This window comes from Varroa destructor, unplaced genomic scaffold, assembly GCF_002443255.2.
Source record: "Varroa destructor unplaced genomic scaffold, Vdes_3.0 BEIS01000006.1, whole genome shotgun sequence".
Classification (NCBI taxonomy): domain Eukaryota; kingdom Metazoa; phylum Arthropoda; class Arachnida; order Mesostigmata; family Varroidae; genus Varroa; species Varroa destructor.
In genome coordinates, this window is record NW_019211459.1 from 13000423 (window position 1) to 13022762 (window position 22340).

At 43.4% G+C, this 22340-nt stretch overlaps 1 protein-coding gene across 11 annotated transcripts in view; it reads right to left on the bottom strand.

The window, feature by feature from the left end:
* The window catches only part of LOC111252892 (uncharacterized), a 343362-nt gene that overhangs the window by 138928 nt on the left and 182094 nt on the right, over window positions 1-22340 (bottom strand). For all 11 annotated transcript variants that reach the window (XR_002674403.2, XR_002674404.2, XM_022811503.2 and 8 more), the window contains one exon: window positions 7122-7258. Coding sequence is in view for 9 of the 11 variants with exons in the window: in XM_022811503.2 (XP_022667238.1) it covers window positions 7122-7258 (137 nt within the window). In the remaining 2 variants the exon portion in view is untranslated. The remainder of the gene's footprint in view (window positions 1-7121; window positions 7259-22340) is intronic.

Sequence of the window (22340 nt, forward strand, 5' to 3'; positions counted from 1 at the left end):
ATATCATATTGCTAAATTCTAGTAATATATTGCGTAAATGTCGATTCCCGCACGGGGTGTGATCGCCTGGTGGCCGATTTTTCCTTTTGAGAGAAACAAATCTGACCCATTTGGGTACACGCGATATAGAGCATGTGTGTTCGGGATTTGAACCTTGACCACTACGTATGCCCAAGCTCACTAGACAAACATGTAACCCAGTACGCTATCACAAGAAGTTACCATTTTAAGTTAGGAGCACGTTAATGTTATGTCCATAAAACGAAAGTCAATTCGAAAGGATCGTAACTGTGGACAAAACTATCGCAGCAGTTACAGCAGAAACCAGCTTCGTTCATATAACGGCTATGTGTATATGATACTAATGTATCAGAGACATGGCGCTAGTTATCATGGAATGATTTTTTCGGTTTTTCTTTTGCTAAATTTCTGCGTACAAGCAACCTATTCACAACATCCGTCTTCAACTTATTGTTACTATCACTGTGTGTCCGTCCCTTTCTACATTTGTAAAAGGTGTATCACATGGCCTTTTCGCACGTCAAAACAAAGACCACGCAGAATGTCAACAAGCAAGCACCCTACGGGAATTTATGCTGTGTTGTAATCTGTACGTTCCCCGCTGTCACAAACGCTATGTGCCTCTTATGTCAATCTTCTTTTCTCAGTCGCCAATTCTTAACAGCGAATCTTACAGCCAGTCGAACTGTGGGGTTCTCGCAGCCGCTAATGTGTTCATTGCGGCTATGGTTTCTGTGTCCACGCGCATCTACAAATCTGGTGAAGGTCGGGGCGGTAAATGAGGTTCGGTGAGGGGTAAATAGCAATGTTCCGTGCCCGCTTGGGCTGCAGCTTCGTTCTGTTTCTGTTGATGTTGTTTCCTCAATTTTAATTACCTTACGAACATAACAATTGCGAAAGCAAGCTCGGCAACAACACGACGCGATGGGTCTTAGGGCGACCTCTCAAGACAGCGAACCGCCATTGTCAAATCTGCAAACGCAATTACTCCCATACTCTTGATGTCGCCGCTGTTTTTAGAGGAGCTGGCACCGTCTGAACTGTGGGCGGAATCCGCATTTGCTAAACATGTGACTGTTGGATCGTTTTCGTAATCAACAGCATTAGCGTCAACTAGCGAGAACAGATAAAGTAATGGAAACGATTGGGCAATCACAATTGCACCATAACAAATGGGCCGATGGCCAACGGGACAATGGCGTCGAAAGCATCAGAAATGAAAAATCATACGCTTTCAACAGATTATATCCTATAGCACCCATAGCGCCGCCGCCGCCGCCGCCTCTGCTGCTGTTCACCAACGCACAGGTATATCAGTCCGTGTGTATATCTTGTCAGAACTAAATATTGTATTATTATTCTCAATAAGGCTGCTAGAGGCACAAACTATACAATCGTTACCTGCACGCGTCCATGCATACGTACTGACTCGATGATATTTATAGGTACATATACGATGAGCTGTACTTCTTGTCCAACTGACGAACTGTGATACTATCGCTGGCAAGAATATTGTGATATCGTACCAGACATAAAAGCGGCTAACCAGGTACACGAGCAACAGCTGACAGGACGTCACACGCCACACCAAATAGCCCACGACGAATCGCCCAAGTTACTTACCTCTCGTTCTCTCACTCCAGTACTAAACTATTTACAATATTTAACACATTGCCAATAGCGGGGGTTGGTGGGGTGTATACTGTGCTACCGTTCCGAGTAAAGCTCTTTTCCACCGAATGGGCACAAAGACGCCGACGTCTATGTCCATGCGGCTGCAGTAAAGTCCAGGCAGTCACAAATAACCCGATTCTTTTCCGCCATTCATAGCCACGAGCTGCTTCGAAGTTTATTTAGCACTTGTCAGCGGGCAACTGCTGAACTGCTTTTCTATTCTGATTTCTATTGCATGAATATTGTAATGAGGATGATTGCTCTGACGCAGGGGCCGCCCCAGTAAATGACATAACAATGGCGCTGCTGTGCGCGCATAGAGAATGTCTAACAATAGACGCACTCTCGATATACGACTGCGTGTGGTCATCTCGTGCATGCAAAATGCATAGCTGGACTATAGTAGGGTGTCGCAGAGGCGGAAACTATAATTTGCTACGCAGTAATCATGAGGTCTTCTGTTGGCTAACCCTTATACGCAAAAGCAAGAAGGGCGATCGTTTTGTGAATAGAAATCAATTCGGAGGAGCTAGAGAATCTGCATTGTCGTGTGCTAGCCCTCTGTATATTTGTGTGTATTCCGCATAGGGTGTCGACGAGATGAATTGCAGTTGAATTTTATTTAACTTAAACTAAACTCTGCCAATAACTTAACTACACGTATAAAAATAAAGGAGTTGTCCAGGGAATAAGGTTGAAGAATAGACCAGATATGCATAATACGTGGCCAAGGGTACGTTTGATGTTTTCGATTAGGCGGAGCGTCGTATGTACGTCCATTAACTCAACTTTATCCTGATCACTGGTCTATTATGTAGTCTGCAAAGTGAAAAGCTTGAAAACGTTTTTTAAAAGATTTTTTCTTTCGTACCAAATACGATCGCCACTGGACCTACTATAAACGCAATACAATTCAAAAAAAGCCCCTTACCTAAGCCGTATAAGACATTACCAAAGGGAAACGTGTTTCACAGCTGCAGGCTGAGTTTAATATCTCATTGACGACGAATAAATTCACTGAAAACCAACCGTACGGCCAACGAACGGCCAGATATAAATATCAGGTCGGTTTTTACTAAGACACTTATCGCCGCCCTCAAAGGCACCGTCAAGCTAAAACATGAGTATTTCCTCTTTCGTTTCAAGCGCTGCGTCAATGTCCTCAGGTAGGCTGTCATTTGAAATGATGTACTTCAATAAGAGTCATTGCCTCGCTACTTATATGCATTCTATACGTAGAATTGACGTTTGTTTGCATACATCACGATATAACGTAATCTGCATACCCCGGACTGTGTCGATACTAATGTATTCATGCTCGTTATTTATGTTATATATGTATATATATATATATATATATATATATACTTACACATGTCACGTAATAGATTCAGTTGGTGGGGGCTCATCCAGCGACCCCTGGCCTATTGTATATAAATAATCGTCAAGCGTTACCCAGCAATGTGAAATGTAAAATTTAATACCTATTATCTAATCTTTCTATTACTGCCTCAAGTAGTAGTAGTACTGCAATCTCAATCCAGTGAACGTGGCCAATTAGCCGAATGTAGCACGTTCCCGTGACCGCATAGTGAGTATCGTGTTTGCCGGCCAAACTTAGAAACACGTGCTGGTCCAAGTTCGAATCTGGTCAAAGGCATACTTTGTCCCGTACTGGGAACTAGCTGTCAGAAGTAATGCCTCACGAGTTAAATACCGGACATCAAACAAAAACACTAATTAGCTAAATATAATAGAATCATGGGGAAGTCAGCGACGACATCGTTGCTAGGGCGGCCGTTGCCGCGAAAAATACCAGAAGGAAGAATACGGCTGTTTGCCAACCCGTCTGGACGTTTCTCCAATCGCGTCAGACTGAGAAGCGAGAGCTTCTTAAAGAACTACCATAAAATGAGGCCATTGCAAGTGACGAACGCGGGCAACAGCAGCGAAACAAGCAACAGAAAATCGGTCGTGCAATCATCAGAAAAAGGTACGTTTTTCAATTGCTACAGTGCATTACCGCTATTTTTCAATCATGCATACATACCCACACATGTTTATAAATGTACAAGTATAGACTTGAGGATTTTGATGTGACGAAGCCGGACAGCGTATGAATATTTATAACATATTAATTTTATAGTTGTCGTTTTTTCCCGTTTCGGTCTCCTTATTTTAATTTTTCTACTACGGACTACTGCTATTACAACAGTCTCACAATGCAGCCACAGACATGACGAAATCGAGCCTGGGTGGAAGTACGCGCGGGCAATGACGAGCCTTAGCACTTCCGACAGAAATAATAACAAAAGAGAAAAAGTAAGTCAAGGAAACTTGTAGCAGACATTCTGCTCGCGGATAACGTCGACTGTCTCATTTAGCGGGTCGCTTCCCACCTTTTGGTACAGGTAGTTGGCAGCGAAATCGGGGATTGAGGATGATCTAAGCGGGCTCGAATACGGTAATTATTGCATAGCAACACATGCTTACGGTATGGTAAGTAAAAGTGGATTGATTAATAGTATCGGTAAAAGTTAACATATAGGAACAGTACTAATAACATTACCGCTGTCCCTAGTGGCGGGGTAGATGCTTCAATCCTGTTATGTCTACGATAATACATCGGCACAGACATCTAACAGGAAAGATATGGGCTGCTCTCGCGCGTCCAGCTCCTTCTGCCGCATGTTGCCTCTTCAAACAGCCTTTGAGTCTAAGCTGTAGAATACCTCGAAAACTATCTCTGTCTATTCGGTATCAGCGGGTCGTTTACCCTGCCGTTAAATCTCTCCAGTTGGCCCATCTTCTTTCATAGAGTTTCGTCTATTTCTAGAAGAATCGGCAAACGCTTCCATCATGTCTTACTCATTCGAGAAGCTGCTAGATTTCTCGTATCGCAAGACATTACCTGGCCAAGCGAAGAACTCATTCACGATTGAGTGCGCTTTTCATTACCTGTAGCGTGTTGTTGTAACGCTTCTGGTGACGCGTCCGTTGTCAGCACTCATTGTGATTTCCTCGACTTCTGCTAGACCACCAGCGATCATATATACTATGACTAGCAAATATATTGCCACAACCAGGGTTGCAGCTGACATCGGCGTCATTATACGGCAACAGGCCTCCCACTAACGATCAACCAGCTTTGGGCACGGTTACATTTTGACGGGAAAAGGTAACCCGCCATTGATCAAGGCAAAGTTCCAGGAGTCGCTTGGGGTGAGAAAGAGGGAATCAGCGTGTGGGATGCAGGGCCTCCTTAGCAACTTTTTCTCTGTGAGTTCTCAGAGCGATGGCATCATTCGACGCTGCTGGACAGAGACGGTAATGATTTGAAGGGCAATGACGGTTGATTTGGCGGGGGTGGTCGTGTCAGTTGCGGGAGTGCGTCGGCTCTGTTCTCTGTGACGGCCGAAAGAGCGATAAATTCGCACGTTGACCCCGCGCGAAGCAGCTACTCGGATCCGCTGCGTAGTTCATTGAAAGGTTCAGCGACTAGCTTGCTACTCGATGACTTTAAGTCGTGGCAAGGCTTGCTGTTGTAACTACCCAGAGACTCGTGGCGAAAGTCGTGATAGCACTATAATATATAAGAAGAGACCGCGAATAGCATAATGAGATGGAAAGCCTGAGTTTCCCTTCGTTTTGCTCGACGTTTCGAAACGACAACAGTTGTATTAGTTATAACTACTATTAAGATTGGTTGCTTGTAATTTCTCCGATGGAACGGCCGTCTGTGCGGTTGGGGCTGCCGAGTGAATTTTTGGTTTCACTACGCGTTAAAGACATTGAGGAATTGGCTGAAATGACGAGTTGATTGGCAATTTAAGTTAGCCGCCTGTAAGAACGTGGTCACAGCTACGCGGTCAACGCTGCGAACGAGCGTGATTGATTTTTAGACGCTGGTCAGCTGGGGCAGAGACAATCTGTTCTCTTAAATTTGTTATCAAACCCTATTTGCTCGGCAGCGAGGTTCATCCGATCAAGGTACTTATCTTCAACGAGAAAGCGCAGAATGGACTCAAAGCAGACCCAGGAATGGTAAGGATAGTGGGTAGCAACAAGCTCACAACAAACTGTAGCAATCCTCGGGTCCGGACAATATACCAGCACGTTTATTTTGAAATTTCAATTCTATAGAGAATTGCCGCTTAACTAGTAGTGCGCTAGTCGCAGCGTGTCGGAATCGACAGGCAACTGCTACAAATAGCCGAAAATGTAGCAGCATAATATTTAATAGCTGTTTTTTTAGACATATTGGATCCTAAACTAGTGACCAGTAGAAACATGTGACATCTACGACTTTGCAGTATTCAAATACAGTCGAGAACAATCAAACCGCCAGCAATACTTTTAGGGCAGACAGACAAACATTTACTTCCGTTAATATCGCTCCTATTTACAACTATTCTGTGGTCGCGTAAACAAACACTTTCATTGAAAACCCTTGTGCCTTCCCTGAAAGCGTGGCCTTCCCGGCTTCTCACAGACATCGCGTCACTAGCAGAGTTGCCTCGCACGCTAAAGTGCTTATGCTTAGGTACTTGGACAGATATTCTTCAAAGATGGCTTTCTTTCCTTTCGGAGTTAGATTCACTCCGCCTCCGTCTGTCCCGCTACTGAACGCTTTTCATCGCCACGTCGTCGCTCAGAAGCCCTACAGACCAAGCAGCCGCTCATAAAACGCCAGACCCTATTTTTCTGCCTGTTTATTAAGACTTCTCCCGCCTAGAAACCGGCTCCGTGAGAAGCTCTAACTAAGCTGAGGGCTTCTCAAAAGCTTTGGAAACGGATGGAACTTATCGTAGTAGCCCTATGTCAGAAGTTTTTATATACGGGATACCAAAAAGGAAGCCTTATTCAAATTTTATGTATACAAATAATTAGGAACAATGTAACATCGAAACTGATTTCAAAGTAATCAAACGGATCATTATTGCGTATATGCCCCTTATGTATCGATATTTACAAGTATCGTAGAAAATATTATATTTGGTTCAGCATATCGTTCAGATGTACGCTTATAAACATAGTAACGAGTTAATACTATAAAATAAATTTTTAAATTAAATAAATGACTGCGCTAGACTCTCAATTTCTGCTCGTGGCTTCTGATTCAATCGAGTTGAATTCCATTGTTAGTGAAGCATTTGAGACAGAATATGGCTGAATTCTTCTGCTACAAATTAGATTAGATCACCCTGAAATAATGCCAGTAAAAAGTTGAATTCCAAAAAAAGATTTAGAAACCGGATTAGAAATATAGCACGTGAGACACATCTACATATATATTGAAACTAAAAGCAAACCGTTAGGGGGTTGGAATCGGTTGACACATAGACTATTTTCTTTCCTTCAGTCGAATCTGCTGACCAGCCTTAGCATGACTGAGAATTGGGTTTACTGCATTTGTGAATACTTACCTTTGATGCGAAAGTGACACCCGGCCAGTTTATGGGTATCGGTAGTTAGATTGGGCTTCTTTGATGAACCTTCTTGAACTACCGATACTGATGAGATATTCAATCCACGCCGTTCTAATACGCCTGATAAGACGTCCCTGAAAAATCAATGACGAGCTTTAATGTTTAGATAGTATTGGAAATTTCGATCGGCTTTCTTATTGTCGAGCTCGGACTAAGGGAAGGCATGAAAGCTTCTAGTTTACAGGTTCATTAAACCCGATTGTCCAAAAGTGAGCATTTGGTAGGCGTTGAACGATTAAGCCCTATTAGCTGTTCGGATCACTTTGTAAATATACAAAGTTTGAGAAGCGAGTTCTTCAAGTAGTTTTTTATTTGCTCTGTGTGTGTTTAAACCGAAGAGTTCTCTTCTGTTACTCTTCAAATGGATAACTAGTTAGTGGTGGACAAAAGAAAAGTTTCATCCTAGAAGAATATAGAATACGCCATCGCACGTCTTGTGCTGGCCGGCATAGGTGCCTAGTTCAAAGGCCACGAAATAAAGCTAAAACGGCTTGATTCTTGTATGGATGTTGCTCTTTCCTAGACCGCTACATCCATCCCCACCCTGTCCCTTTATCTTTCAGTTAAGTGATCGCTAGAGCCCATTCTTTGACTGGTGCCTTATCCGGGCTGGAATTGCCATAGAAAATCATACTTGCCCACTGTGAACACACGTGCACACCCACCCGCGCAAACGTACACTTACCCACACATAGGCCCCCGCCTACGGACAGGCCTACGCCCACGCACAGACCTGCTCACGCATGTACATACACCGGCCCGTGCACACAAAGAGATCTAGATACGTAAACACACGCACCCGCCTGCGTATATACATACAGCCATCCGTGTACACACAGACGCGCACGCACCCGCATATATATATACGCACTCATCGGTGCCTATACTTGCCCACGCCCATGTAGAAAAGGAAATCAAAAAATCAGATAGTGAGTAAAGATCAGAGCGTCAGAAAGTGGCCGCAACAAAAAGAGCAGGGTATCGAAAAAAACGAAGCGTTACGCGGCTCTGCCTGTTGCAATGACAGCTTCGGCCAGCAGTAGCTCGTTTTATCCTGATCTCTCCTTTTTTTTTCTTTTGGAATCAAACAACCGTCTAAGTATAGCTGACAATCGACTGTTCGCTTCTGGGCACAGCAGGTGCCCATATCCATAGGTCTGTATGCATATAAGGTATATAGCAAGAAATAAGAACAATGACGACCAAAATGAAAAAGCCAGAAAGACACAGTTATACGGCACCTCTTTTACTTCAGGTACCAGCATTTCCATCAGTGTTCCCATACGATTTTTTTAATATCTGCTTTTTATAATATGGCGCAGCATTGCAGTTAGTTAGATATATCCGCCACGTGGGATGCGGCTAAGTAAACCCGTTTTCACAAAGCAGGTTTAGCGTCGTTGTAATCCTTTTTTGAGCTTTCCAGGTGTCATATGTATCATGTACAGGATTTGCCGAACCAAACCGATGGCCATTGTTCCACTGGAACCAATCAGCCAGCCTGTCACTTTCAACAACAAACGATTGTGATAAACTGCAGGGGCAGTCAAAGACGGAGGAGATGATGGCAGAAATGTTTTGGGGGAGGACGGATTGAACGGAAGTCGTCGTAGTTATCGTCGTCCTGGATGAAGTGGTAGCAATTGCTGCCGTGAGTGCTGGCCTACTGCTTCGAGTAGCGAAAGGAACGAAAAGTTTGAGGGGAAGACACGAAGGTCAAAAGGGAAAGTAGCGTTAGCAAGTGAAATTGCGACCGACTGGTAAGTCTCGAGTACGGAACGTAGAGCAGATTCAAATGTAGCAGCTATTCTAAACAGAACCTTGGGACTTGAAGACGACACGACAAGGTACAATTTACCCAAGATCGTATAGATGATGTGGACCGCCCGCAACGAAGTGCTGATGACGGCGACGTCATTGTCGTTGCTGGCTATGAACCAATACTCCACAATGATACCGACCTTCGGCTGCTGCTATAACACTATCCAATGTAAAAGGGCAGCACTGCGAGTGGTAGAAAGCATGTTGGCCTGTGAAGCTCACTCAGGCTCCATAAAATTTGTCCTGGGCGGGAAACATGTACGCGGAGGGATATAAGGTATCAGACGGTGCAATGAAAAACTGAGATACCGAGATGGACAGGAGAACCATGTTGCCTTTTTCGGGTGACGTTGAAAAAGGAGACAGGCACGCTAGGAAAAGAAGGTAGGAGCTAAACTACAGAGTGAAACGCCGTATTGTCCTGCAAATAACAGCAGTGGTTTTTCGGGACGGGAAGTCGGTCACCCGATAGAAACTTACATACGTGTCGTGCGCAACAATTTAGTTGGTTATAATAAGAAACGGTTTCATAAGATTAATCTGAACCAATACAAAGATAGATCTACCGAATTGGGAGACGCTTGCCCATTTTTAAGCTTCAAGTCCAAAAGAAATCAAGCACTTATTATTATTATTTCTTACATTCGGTGGTGTTTTTAAACATTTCAGCATACTTCTCGTATAATTTGTCTGAACTAAGAACGCATTTTACGCATTTTAGTATAAAGCTGATATTGTGTTCTCGAAGCTGATTTTTACCACTATTTACAGGGTTCTCTGCGTACATGTCTCCTGATCTGTCTAAACAAATTTTAGATAGCGTTTTTAAAAGCGGTAAACCAATGTCCTTGATTTAACGATCTCATAATGCAATTGTCCCGCGACCGCTTTAAGCTATTAAATATGTATTGACTGAAAATCTTAATCGTATCCCGATTCGCATTGCAGGACAGCTGTCGTATATACAAATATCGACACCTCAAAAGATAACTCTCCCTGGTCCAGCTCTCAATAAGAAACCTGCGAGTGCTTAGTTAGAGATTGCATATAGGTCCACCATAGACGAGCTCCGACTCAAAGCCGAAGTAACATCCGAAGGTTAATAAGTGACAGGGAATAGGACGACTAGCTTTAGATAGTCGCCCATGAAATCGCTTTACGGATGGCGTTTAGAAAAATCGCTTGGTACTTTTGTCGAGCCTGGCTTCACATAACTAGCCCATAGCATAAGACGAAACGTATCGGTGCCAGGATTCGAACCTAGATCACCGCGTATTCCAAAGTTTAGTAGATAAACATATTACCAACGTACCATTACACTATCATTGCACTAAATGCCCTTTAGATGGAACAGAGTGAACTGTTTCTTCGGAGCTGTCACCGACTGCTAATACGTCCCATTGAACTTTCCCATGCTCATCATGAGCGTCACTAAAACAGCAAGCTGTACGGGAAACATTCGTTTCGGCTTGCGTCACGGGGACACCGGCCGCTTTGCGGAATAAAGCTGCTACTAACAATTCAATGCGGACTCGCAGTCTAAATGGGAAGTTTTAGCCATGCTGAATTTGATAATCGGTCTGAAGCAAAAACGCAAAACGCGCAATTTTTTCGCCCCGCCTCAAACCTCCCGATAGAGTCGCCGTCATAGCAAAGCTCTCAGAGGTGAAGACTTCATCTTTGCGATGCGCTAATACTGTTTAAATAAGTAGTAATAATAATATCAACTAGACACGTATGTAACATATCGAATCCGTGATTTTTAGCGTTACAGTTAGCGATGACTCGGCTGTGGGCTCCATGGTAACACTAAAACCTATGTGAGGTCACTTTGTGACGCACTTTTTGACGGAACTATTATAAACTTATATATTTTTACTCGTTTAATATTTAACTATCAAAACTGGAATTCGAGTGAACAAAATAGACTTTAAATTCTACACGTAAATGGCTTTCATTGAGAAAAAGCAATTTTTGATTGTTTCAATTCTCTAGAAATTTGTCAAATGTAGGGTGTATATATACATATACATATATATATATACATATATATATATATATATATATATATATATATATATTTATATATAAATCAAGGAAAACAGGATGACTGGTAAAGTTTTATCTTGGAACAGAGTTCTGGAAATCCCTACTGGCGATAAGGCTACTTTGACATTAAGTAGGTGAAAGCCATATAGGTCTAAGGGCCTTTCGTCAGTACTTTACTATTAAATAAAATATATTATTTTGCTATTAGCAATCTTCGCTAATAGATTTCTTCTGGGTTAGCACGTCACGTTATGGCTAATCGGAACTAGAATAGTACACATATAAACCATCTGGAATATGCACAGTTTTTTTTTTGCCTTAATGGACACATGTCCTTAATAATCAAGTTGAGATAAATTTTATCCTGAGATGGTAGTGCTTGAAAGCAAGCCTATTGACAGCCAGCAGTTTTGGGCTTTTCCATACAAGGTTAAATCTTTATTCAGAGCGCTTTCCCTCCGCTTGTTCAGATCAAGGTTTGTGGATGAAAAATATTTCACAACGTCGGCTGGTTGGATTAATTTTTCCTTCGGCCAGTAATGACCCCCTACCGAGTTTTTGTTAGCTTATCTAGCCTTTGATCATCTATGACTTCAAGTACGTATAGAGAAATACATCGGTGCCGGGTCGTGGGAGTTAAATAAAGAACGTAGGCGGGTTTTATTTCTCTAGCACATTAGTACACATGGCTTTCGCAGGTCCCGTAGGAAACGTGCGGACCGATTCATTCTATTATGTCGCTCAATAAAGAAACAGTCATAGAGAGGACTTCACCCTTTAGAGTAGGCAATGACAGAGAAGGCGAAGATAATCGATAGGCCCCAACAGTTTCGCTTCAGAGAAACTCGCCTCTTCCAGTCCGCCCACTTTCTGCCTTCATCTTGTGACCCTCCCGAGCCGGAGGAAAGAGAGAAAAGGGCAAATGGCCTTTGGAGATTCCGAGAAATTAGCCTTACTTTATTTCTTTCATTGGCAGCTTCAGATGGTCGTCTATACCGAAACGATGCTTATTCAACCGCCGAAATACTATATCTTTTTCGATGGCAACTGGCAACATCTAGGATGCAACTTAGCCAAGAGATAGGTAAAAACGACACTGTATAGACGGAGATGTATGCGAAAAATATATAGACATTACTGTAAATTTCAAGTCATGTGACATGTAGACCGTTTGTTAATACTCGGCTTGATCGGATATCGTTCCGTCCATCGGACGATTGCCAAAGTTCTACGAAGAATGCATTGCGATCTATAGAGGGTCTTTTGTGAAAAAACAGGATCGACTTATAGGGTCAGGGGTGTAGCCCTAGCGTACTTCTACTGGATGCCGCTGGGAACTGGTACTCAAGCAAACTATCAGGAGGTTGGCAGCCACAGTGTCTCCGTGTCGAATAAATTGCGTATAGAGAGAAAGATGAAAACTTCAACGAACTTCAAGAAAAAACATTTCCGTTAGCAAGAATGCGGCGTGAGGGAATACTGAACGTCGTTGCACGTCTAGGCTGTACGCCGTTAGTTCACTCCCACTTTTCTCGTTTGGTTTTTTCGGTTGCCTTTCTCTGTTCTTTACTTATTCTGTTTGCATTAGCATTTAGGAACACGAGGTCGGCATAGGAAAGGGTCGTTGTGTTAGTGCGTACAAGCGACAGCCTCGTTCAAGATCGCTCAGATATTTTACCGAGGATGGTTGTGACTGGCGTTGGAGCTGTCGACGATATCGGCGGCTGGCGACAAATAGAATACGTTTCAGTGTCGCTGCACAGCGAGCCAACAGACATGAGGTAGAACTCTTTCCAAACAGACTGATTTCCTCTCATCTCGTGTTAGTTTTTTCATGTTCAGATTAACTCTGATTTGGCGCAAAGAACGAAGACTACTGCGTTGACAAGCGCATGCAAAGGTCCAGTTCACAAACCCACCTGTGTATAACGCTACCTGCAAGTGTCATAGTAAATTATCTAGCAAGAAAACTAGCCAAATTGATATTAACCTCTAGAAGCTAGAGTGCACGTAAACCAGAATGTACGACTAATATATTTAAGGTAATTTACAATATTCCGCATGCGCTTCTATTTATCCTTTTTTGGCGATCGGAAAATATATGTGAACGCCACCTTTTCCGCCAGTTTGCTTTCTGCTTAGGATACCCAATCGGTATGTTGAACATGCGTTACTGTTGTAGCCTTTGGAATTTCTCCCTCTTCACTGGGAATGTAAATCCATTACCTGCCCCACCCCAAATAACAGATAACATCAAGCTTACTACTTACTTCTAGAGAATAGACGTTTGCCTCTAAATATTTTCCTTCAAAATTCAGCTCTCCAACAGCGTTTGCCTCGGCTAAAAAGCGATGAAAAGGCGATGAGAGGAGTGCCCGCGTATGGAAAGATTATCGTCAGCGAAGCTGACAGACAGCGTTCGCGTCGGTGTGGCTAAGCGGAAGCACGAGCGCTCTGTGTAATTCAATAGTCCACCAGTATGATACAGAGCTCTTGTTCTCTCGTTTTTGTCGTGTGCCTAACTGACCTTACTACCTTATTGATGCCGTTAGAGGCTACGAGATAAAGGCGGTTAAAGCGTGCGACCAGAGGATCGGTCTAAGCGAAGGCAAGTCACTGCACGCAAGGTACATGCAAGGGGAGGAATAACTACAGGCCGGGGTGCAGCCTTTTCGAGCTTGCCGCTTGCACTATCGTTCGAGCGACGGCGAGTGACGGCCGTGTAGTCCTGCAGTCGTGTGACTTTGGCGGACTATGGGCTCCGAGTGGAGGATAACTCCGGTGGCTCAGATAAGCTCAAAAAGAAGAAATTGCGCGTATCTGACGAAGCAACTACGTAGAAACATCTAGAGTCGTTTTTTTTCATTTGGTATTTTATAACCAGACGCTTTGACTTTTACGTTCGGCAGCGCCGTTAAACATTTCATTAGAGGGCTGGCTCTTAACACAAAACTAGATGTGTCCACGCTCAAATTCGAACCCAGACCAGCACGCACACACATTACCCAGTACGGGCTCGCAAGAATACATCTGAGGATGCAAGAAGTTTACATTCAGTTCCTTATTTTTTCAGCCGAAACAGCTATACAAGAGTGCTTTCCAAATAACGAGAGAAAATAGTGATCCTGAAATGAGCTGTTCAACTACGCGGCAGTAACATCACCAACGGACCGTGGGCAGATATGCGCCACTACAGCTTTTCACATATCTTTTATATAAAAGAGAATTAAGAGCTTTGGTAAAGCCAACGGCAACAGTGACCGCATACCTGGTCAGTATATAACTAATAGTCATAATGGTTGCGTATGCTGACAACAACAATTGGTCGGAAGTTTGGGATAGATACATGACGGCTCTGTCTAGCAGACAAGAGAACGAATTAGATGACACAGTCAAACCACTCGTCCTGCCTACACACAAGAAAGAAAGTTGGAGGGCCATACACTGTCACGCAATGAACGAGGAAAGCTCGACAATAGGTAGCATTAGTCATACTACTACCACTAATGATAATAATTAAAGCGGTGGCCTCACGTCGAGGAAGCAACCAAACGCATGTAGAATCACTTTCTACAGGGTTTCCCTCTCTTGATGACAGCAGTTCTAATTCGATTTGGGTGGGGGCTAATGGTGAAAGGGATGCCCCTTTGATGGTTCAACAAGGTAAATGGTAATAGGGTTGTAGAGCATAGGGTTCTGTTCTATCGCTCTGGCTAGACGAAAGCGGAAGCCGCTGAAGGTCATATGGCGAGACGATAGTTAGCATATGGAGCTCTGCCGCTGGTCTGCCACCTTAGTCAGAGACTAAAAAACCGAACGGGACAGGCTTAGAGGGAACCCAGCAATGTTTTTTGTAGGACCAGAAGGCGTTTTTTGGTCCCTTCTTTAGCCTAGCACCCACCTCTGCGTGGATTTCACCTGCCACCTCCGACTTTTCAGATTTAAGTGACTCACTTTTCTTTCTCTTACTTATTCAAATGGCGCCGTTTCACCTCATGCCATACCACCACAGGCGCCACTCTTTTGACTAGAAAATAATTTAGCCTTAAGTAGAGCTAGGTCTAGCTCTGGCTTGCTTACTTGATCTGGCGGCTTGGCGTCTGCATGAGTTCGAGGCGATAATTGAGTTTACTCTTTTTCGTGCTCGCTCAGAAAGCTCGTTTGCAGAACAAAGTTTTGCATGAGAGAGGCTACAGTAGACGGATCAGCAAAAGAAGATTTAGCTAGCATAGAGTACGTTTATGGTCTACGATAGCATTAGTGTTACCTTTCCCTGTGTTGGCCGATCAGATAGTATGGCGATTATTTGCTCTCTCTTTGCAATTACTGAATATCAATTAGTAAGCAATATATATATATATATATATATATATATATATATATATATAGGTTCTAATGCTTCCTGGAGTCATAAGATGGCATAAAAGACTCTTGGGAATAGTATGCTAACCGGCTTCTTTGCCTCTCAGTTTGGTACTTAGAATACCCCACAGCACCAGCTGGGGTTTTATAGATCCTTTAAAAGAGACATCGCACATTTGGCAGTACATGTATGCTTTTGTGTCGTTTGTTCGCATGACGCTCGGTAACGGCCGCCTCAGTGGGTAGTGCTTGTTACTCTTTAAAGGGATTCGTTTTATGATCATCCAGCTTTGTTTTCTACACACCAACCATAGACTTGAAGACCCATCGGAAACACGCACAAGTAGACAGCCCAAGCACATGTAAACCTATGCCGGTTGCCATCTGGTTTAAGGGCGTAACACGAAAGAACGCACACGCGTAGTCGACACATCAGCTTTAGCTTCAAACAATCTAACAGGGAATATTTTGCAGCCCCTTCGCATGTATTTCCCACAACAATGATAACAGTCTTCAGGACCCGACCGCTGTCTTCTCTGAGACTAGCACCTCACCTTGCGTGTTCTATTTTCGGGCGTCTGCCCTATGCCGGGCCCGGGCCCGTACATCCGCGAGGGCTGCGCCATTTAGATGAGAGCGAAGGCGTCGCCTTTTTTGCGGAAAGCGGCACGAAGAGCAAATCAGTCGCTGTTGCGTCTGAGTCGCCCTCTGAGAAAACTATCTTGTGCTGGCCAACGTTTACCTAGCTTGAGCAATGCAGTATTATCTTGACAAGACGACAAGCATCAGTCATCTAACATTGCCGCCAGCCAGTGAGGACATCATCGTTGCTTACTGGAGCTCCGACCACAGCTGCATGTAACTTTTAAGCCAGTATACTTGTAACCGAGCCCTCCTTTGTTCTCCTTTGGCGTTTCACATCACAGCTTCAGTAACTCCTACCGCGTCCTACCTCCTATCTATGCCTTAGCTTCGTCCCTATTATCCAAGAATGCCACCGCTCTCTTTACTTCTTTCTACTTTTTTATGGAGCTACAGAGCCTTAAGGCCGTACGTCTGTCCGTGTTTCTCTCGCGTAATCTAGCTTTCTCAACCTTTTCAGCCGCCACGAAAATCGGGACACGAGAACAGCAGAAGCTGCTAAAACAGTAACGTAAGGAACAGAAGCAGCAGACAGCGGCGGCACCGCTGGCGTCCACGTGACGGGTTATTCTTTCGCCATCCTTCACGACCCACCTTTTGTGCCTCCTGTTGGTTCCTGGCCAGATGCCGCAAGCTGTTGTTAGGATTAAAGAAGTACAAGAAAAAACGACAATGAACAAAGAACAGCTGACTAACGTTGTTTACTCCTATATACTGTAAGGCAGTACGTTGCACGCTTGCATATTTTGACGACATAGCAAAGGTTTAAACTAGACGTTTAGTTTAAACTAGGTCGAAAAGGACACGGGTGAATAGCAAAGCACATATTGTTAGACTGGGCAGGCGAACTATCCGGAGACCCGGAAAAAGATTTGTGACGATTTCAGCGAAAAGTGTCGCAGCAACTTCTATGATCTTCGATGTTTTTACGACTTGGAGGAGGGCAAGCATGGTTGTATGTGATTGCATAAAGTGGGACTAGATGTGAGAAGCGTCATCCACTCTGCCCTTACACCCTTGACTTCACACTACAGCCAGCGGAACTTCAATGTTATTTTTTGTTTTGTTTTGTTCGTATTCTATACTAGATCGGAGATGCATTTTTCAGTAAAGCCATCTCAGAACACGTAGGGCCGGTCCGTTTGACGCTCCTTGATTCACACTGGACTTGAAAATCGTAGTCAACACAAAGTCAGGCTGCTGCCCCCTCGTCCTCGCCACAACTATGTTGCGCATATGATACAAAAAAAATAAAGACAAATAACTAGTGGTTCTTTCCTTATATTTGCACCTTAAACAGCGAACAAAGCAATAGATTCTGTATAAAGTTTGCTGCGAGTGAAAACCTACCTTAGTTTCGCGGCTGAAGGTAGACTATACCCATGTAGTCGTGGGTTCTCGATCCACTGCTTTTCAATGGGTGTCCCTCAAGCAAGACTCATGTACATACCCACGACAGGAAACCGCGCAGCGCGTCCGAACAAACAAAAAGTGTCAAATTGTTCAAACAATCGGCTCAAGCCACACAATTCACTTTCCCCACTTTTATAAATCACGTCTCGAATGTGTAGGGAATAAGGCCACTTGGAAAGAGTAATTCACATTTGAAACCGGCAGTGCCGAGATTGTGATGCTAGCCTATTTTCTTCGACGCTAACTCTTTCTTTGACTTCCACTCTGCATCGACATATGCCTCACCCAAGCGTATCGCTGCCTTTACTTGGCCGTTTTGCTGCTCTGTTTGCTGTCTGGCGCGCTACTACGATCAGGCCTATTGCGCAATACTTTGAATTCGAGTTTGTATAGATACTTGTTACCGAATCGGAAACGAATAATGCAATTTTGGAAAATTTATTTGGCATCCGGGTAGTGCAATATGTTTTATCTTTCCCGTTTATTTTACCATAAATCAAACTCGGTCGTCTGGGTTATCGGCGGTGTATACAGTGGTTAACAATTAACAGAGTGCACTAACGTCGCGATCGGAACCCTCAGACTCTCTATGTTAGCTTCTATGTCCAGCATCGCGTTCAGGCATTCCATCATGAAATGGAAGTATGTTTATGCCCAGATATAAACTTAGACCTTCTTGTGCCTGCTCAAAATAACCCATCCTTGAAAAAAGTTCTTGTTTCAATATTTAAACGTAAATTGTCAGTATCGTTTTGATGGAGTGACGCTCGATAGCGATGTGGTAATGTTTATATTCGTGAACCTTAAAATAAATTACTAAAGGTAAAATTGGTCGCTAGTGATAGCGTTCTTGTTAAAGTTACATATTTGACAGCCATGGGATGTTAAGAGCATCGTTCTAAGTGGTAACTCCAACAAAATCACTCCGTCCCTCCCCGCCTATTTCTTATCATCAAATAGAACTTCGGAACTTTTACTAGTGAAAAAAAAGGTTCGTTTGTTTGGATGTAGTTTTATGAAACAAAGTAGCCCAGAAGTGGTGGCTAGTAGTTTCACCAGAACAGATAATTCTGTTTAAACGACAAGCTAAGGCTTAAAAAATACATTTTTTTAGTCCTAAAATAATTGCTGAAGGTAAAAAAAATACATCAATAAGCTGAGACATTTGATGAGATGTTCACAAAAATACTACCTCAAAAAAAGGCGCTTAGCATGATACAAGAAACGCTTCGGTGGTGACGAAATCAGCACCACCGAAGCGAAAAATCGTGAAGGAGAGTCATTACGTTCATACTGACATTTCAACAAACTCTATAATGATTAGAGTGTTTCTTATGACTTTCAAAAAAGTATTCACCTTAATTAGGTAGAATCCTAAATTAAAGAAAAAAAACCGAAACAAACAATAAATACATAGATGGTATAACAGAATATTCGGCCGTTTCCATGCTCACTCCGTGTAAACATGACAAATGTACACCACTCCTAAGACCTCTAATCAATATGTGACAAGAAATGTCAATGTATGCATTTGTCATCACAGTCCATAATGTGTAAAATGGTCTATCTGCATAGTGTGTTTGATTTTTACTGTTTGTCATATGCATTTTATTAACTCAAAGAAATGTATTTATTCGGTTTATTATGTATGGTAATAAACCTTCCGAACCCTATTCCGTTTAAAAAATTCCGCCAGGTATTCAACCTATTTGCAACATATGGATTTCCAGAGACAAGTCCACTGTGTGGGTACTTTCCCGTTTCGCTACTGGCTCAGTACAAATAAGAGACTGTTTGCGGAAAATATCTTCTGCACCAAAGCACAGGAAGCTAGAAGCATGCGGCGTGTGGATAAATTGTGAGTATGAGCGACCTCGACGCCGCCTCCTGCCTCCTATGTAATCGAGAGCTCCCCCCTGGGTATTGCTTTGGTGTGTGTACGTCTCTATGTGTCGTCGTATCCAGAGGCCTGTCTATTGTGTTTCGAGAAAGGAAAAAGATATGAGGATTGAAGCAGTGCGCTGCGCTGTGGTGCAGCGCCTTTGTACTGTCGGGGTGGTGGTAAAGGCTGCGTTATTTTGATGGCCTGCCTTTTCCTGAGCAGGCTCAGCCTGACTGCCCTATTCGATGAAGCAAAGTGTCTAGAGTCGTGGACTAGCGAAGACCTACCACAGATTAGCGATAACTTCTGCGCGCTGTTTGCAGTGGTAGGGACACTCCTGTTAGTACGATAATGGAGACAACCGTTTAACGTTTCTTGATCGCTAACCCAAAAAACCGTTATGAGGCGACGTTGAAGATTCAGAATTTCCAACATGCCACAGTCGGAGGTAGAAGCTTTTTTGAGCGGAAAAAGATTGATCAGGGCAAGCAGGGTTCATGAGATCAGGAGAGCTCTAGTCTCTAGATGAGGCAGCTCTAGTCTCGGCTTCAGCCTTGATTTCGGCTTCAGCTGGCGAAGGACGGATAGCAGCCAGACACAGGGGTAAAGGCAAGATTGCGAACAATCTCTTCGTTGCCCCTTTTTCTTGCCTAAAATCAATTCTCCACCACTACCGCTGCCAGCGACCGGTGGAGATTCCGACTGGTTGCCTGCAAGGCCGCGCCGAAACCAATCAATCGCGCGAAGAAGAACTGACGAAGGGCAATAGGAAGCGGCAGGCGGTGTCGGCACCGTATTGGCGCTCTGGACGATTGCCAACGTTTATTATATAGCTCGTAAAACCCAGCTGACGCTAAGCGGTATCACCGTGGTTCAATGATAGCTGCAGCTGCGAAGTTGACCCAGCCAGGTACACTTGAAGCCCCTTAAAGCACTTGGAATGGCAGATATGAGGTAACACTTATGTGGACGTGTCTGTAGCGACTGTGGACCGGCAACTGTAATTGTGTGGAGATCGGGTAGCCTCCTTCATCCGATTTAAGCAGCTTCCTTTCTCTTTATTCTACCTTCCATCAAGCTTACCATAACATGGCCGAATAGAAGGGATAGCAACATCATCAGCATCCATTCAGCGGTAAAAGGAGAACAACGGCAAGTGTTCACTCTGCTATTTTGGTGTCAGCCTTCGAGCTCAGTCACCGCCGAGGTGAGCTTCATTCTGCGTGTCTGCTTAAGTATCGATCACGGGTGCATCTTCGCATCATCGTCAAACGGTGAAGAAAAGGAAAAATACCAATAAAGAATAGCTGTACTCATTGGCGCTCAATAGGCAGAAAATAAAACTAAATAAAATCGGAGTTGTCTTCACTGTACACAAGTTAAATTCGACTAGACGTCACCGCCACGGGCTGAGCAACTTGAAATGCTGTAAGCAGAGAAGAGCCTCGGAGAGACGGCGGGGTGCGAACTCATAGCCTAAAAAAGGTAACTTTGTGGAACAGAGAACGCTAGTTCGCCCGTTTTGCTTTTTGTATGCTTTATTTCTTTTTTCCTTGAAAATCGGCGGGAATCGATATCGGACCAATTCGGATAATACGTTTTCATAAAGCATATACTATTTATAATGGAGTATTTTCTGAGCAGACATAGAGAAATCTGGGCGAGAGTGCGAAACGCAACAAGACGGCAACAAAGCGATGGTTCGATTCTGACTAGGTCGGGAAGCTGTTCTATCCCAGAATACATAATAGCGAACAAGAGAACTCCCTACTGCTGTCATGTGCAATCGATAAAAGGCGCGCCACACAAAAATTGTTGTCAACTTCCCGAACACTAGAATATGTAGAGGAAGGATGTTTCTGTCTACTGGCTGCTGATTCTGTTATACTAAGTAAAGCTACAATCTTCCGTTTGATAACATGTAGGCGAAATCACACCTTCTACATAGCTCGTACTTGCGACTCAATCACATACTAAAAACCAAGAACACCACAATAAAATTTGTGACTATATTGCGAAGAACAGGTGCTACCTACGTAAGAATAAATCTAATTTTAAATCACTTAATGATTTGATTGTACGCTACACCCCCTAGTAAAGTATGTAAGAATCATAAAATGATTAGATCATGCTTAAATATGGATCGTGCTATATATATATATATATATATATACTCGTCGATTATAATATCGTTGACGAAAATAAAAAATCTTATTGATTATAGCTTTTTTGTTATACTCAGAGCAGTACTTGACAAATGTCCGAGCCATCGTTATAACAATTTAGTTCTTTTAATCAAATAGGTGTTCTTTCTTTTCCGTAAGGCCTAAATGTTTACTATTTACGAGATTGAGATTTTCGAGCATAAATGGTTTTTCAAAACACACGTAGGTCACCGAAAGAATGCTACTGCTGTTGTTTGATGGTTCCGTCACCACAGAACGATTCGAAGGTCACTATTTTTTTGCTATAACGATTATTCTGGTATCTTGATCATCTGCCAGTCCTGAATGGCCTACACTAGGCCTCCTAGTCCATGCTGACCAGCCAAGATCAAGTTAGGTTCAATCCGATTTTTACTTCAGGCCCATTGTGGTTTTTGGTCGAATCCCTCTTTTGTTGTCGTGGTCCTCTTCGTGTCTTTTGGTCTTGCTTGATTTTTAGTCATCACAAGCGATCACCCTCTATGCACCGAGACCCTTCTTCCGCTGTCTCCACTATCCCCTATCGATGGCGCTTTGATGCTGCCGAATTTAATCTTATCTGAGATAGAAAAGATGATCCATCCTACAGTGCTCATTCAGATGGGAACAGCGGTTTTTAGATATACCTATCAGTTTTCCTTGATTTCGTGGCGGTGGGCCGGTCAGCTAGGTCTCATCAGACCCTGAAAGTCAGGCGCAGCGTTCCGACTGGGTCACTGCAAAAGCGGGAATGGAATGGAGGCAGAAGGAAAAGCACACCGCGACGCATAATCATTCGGACTT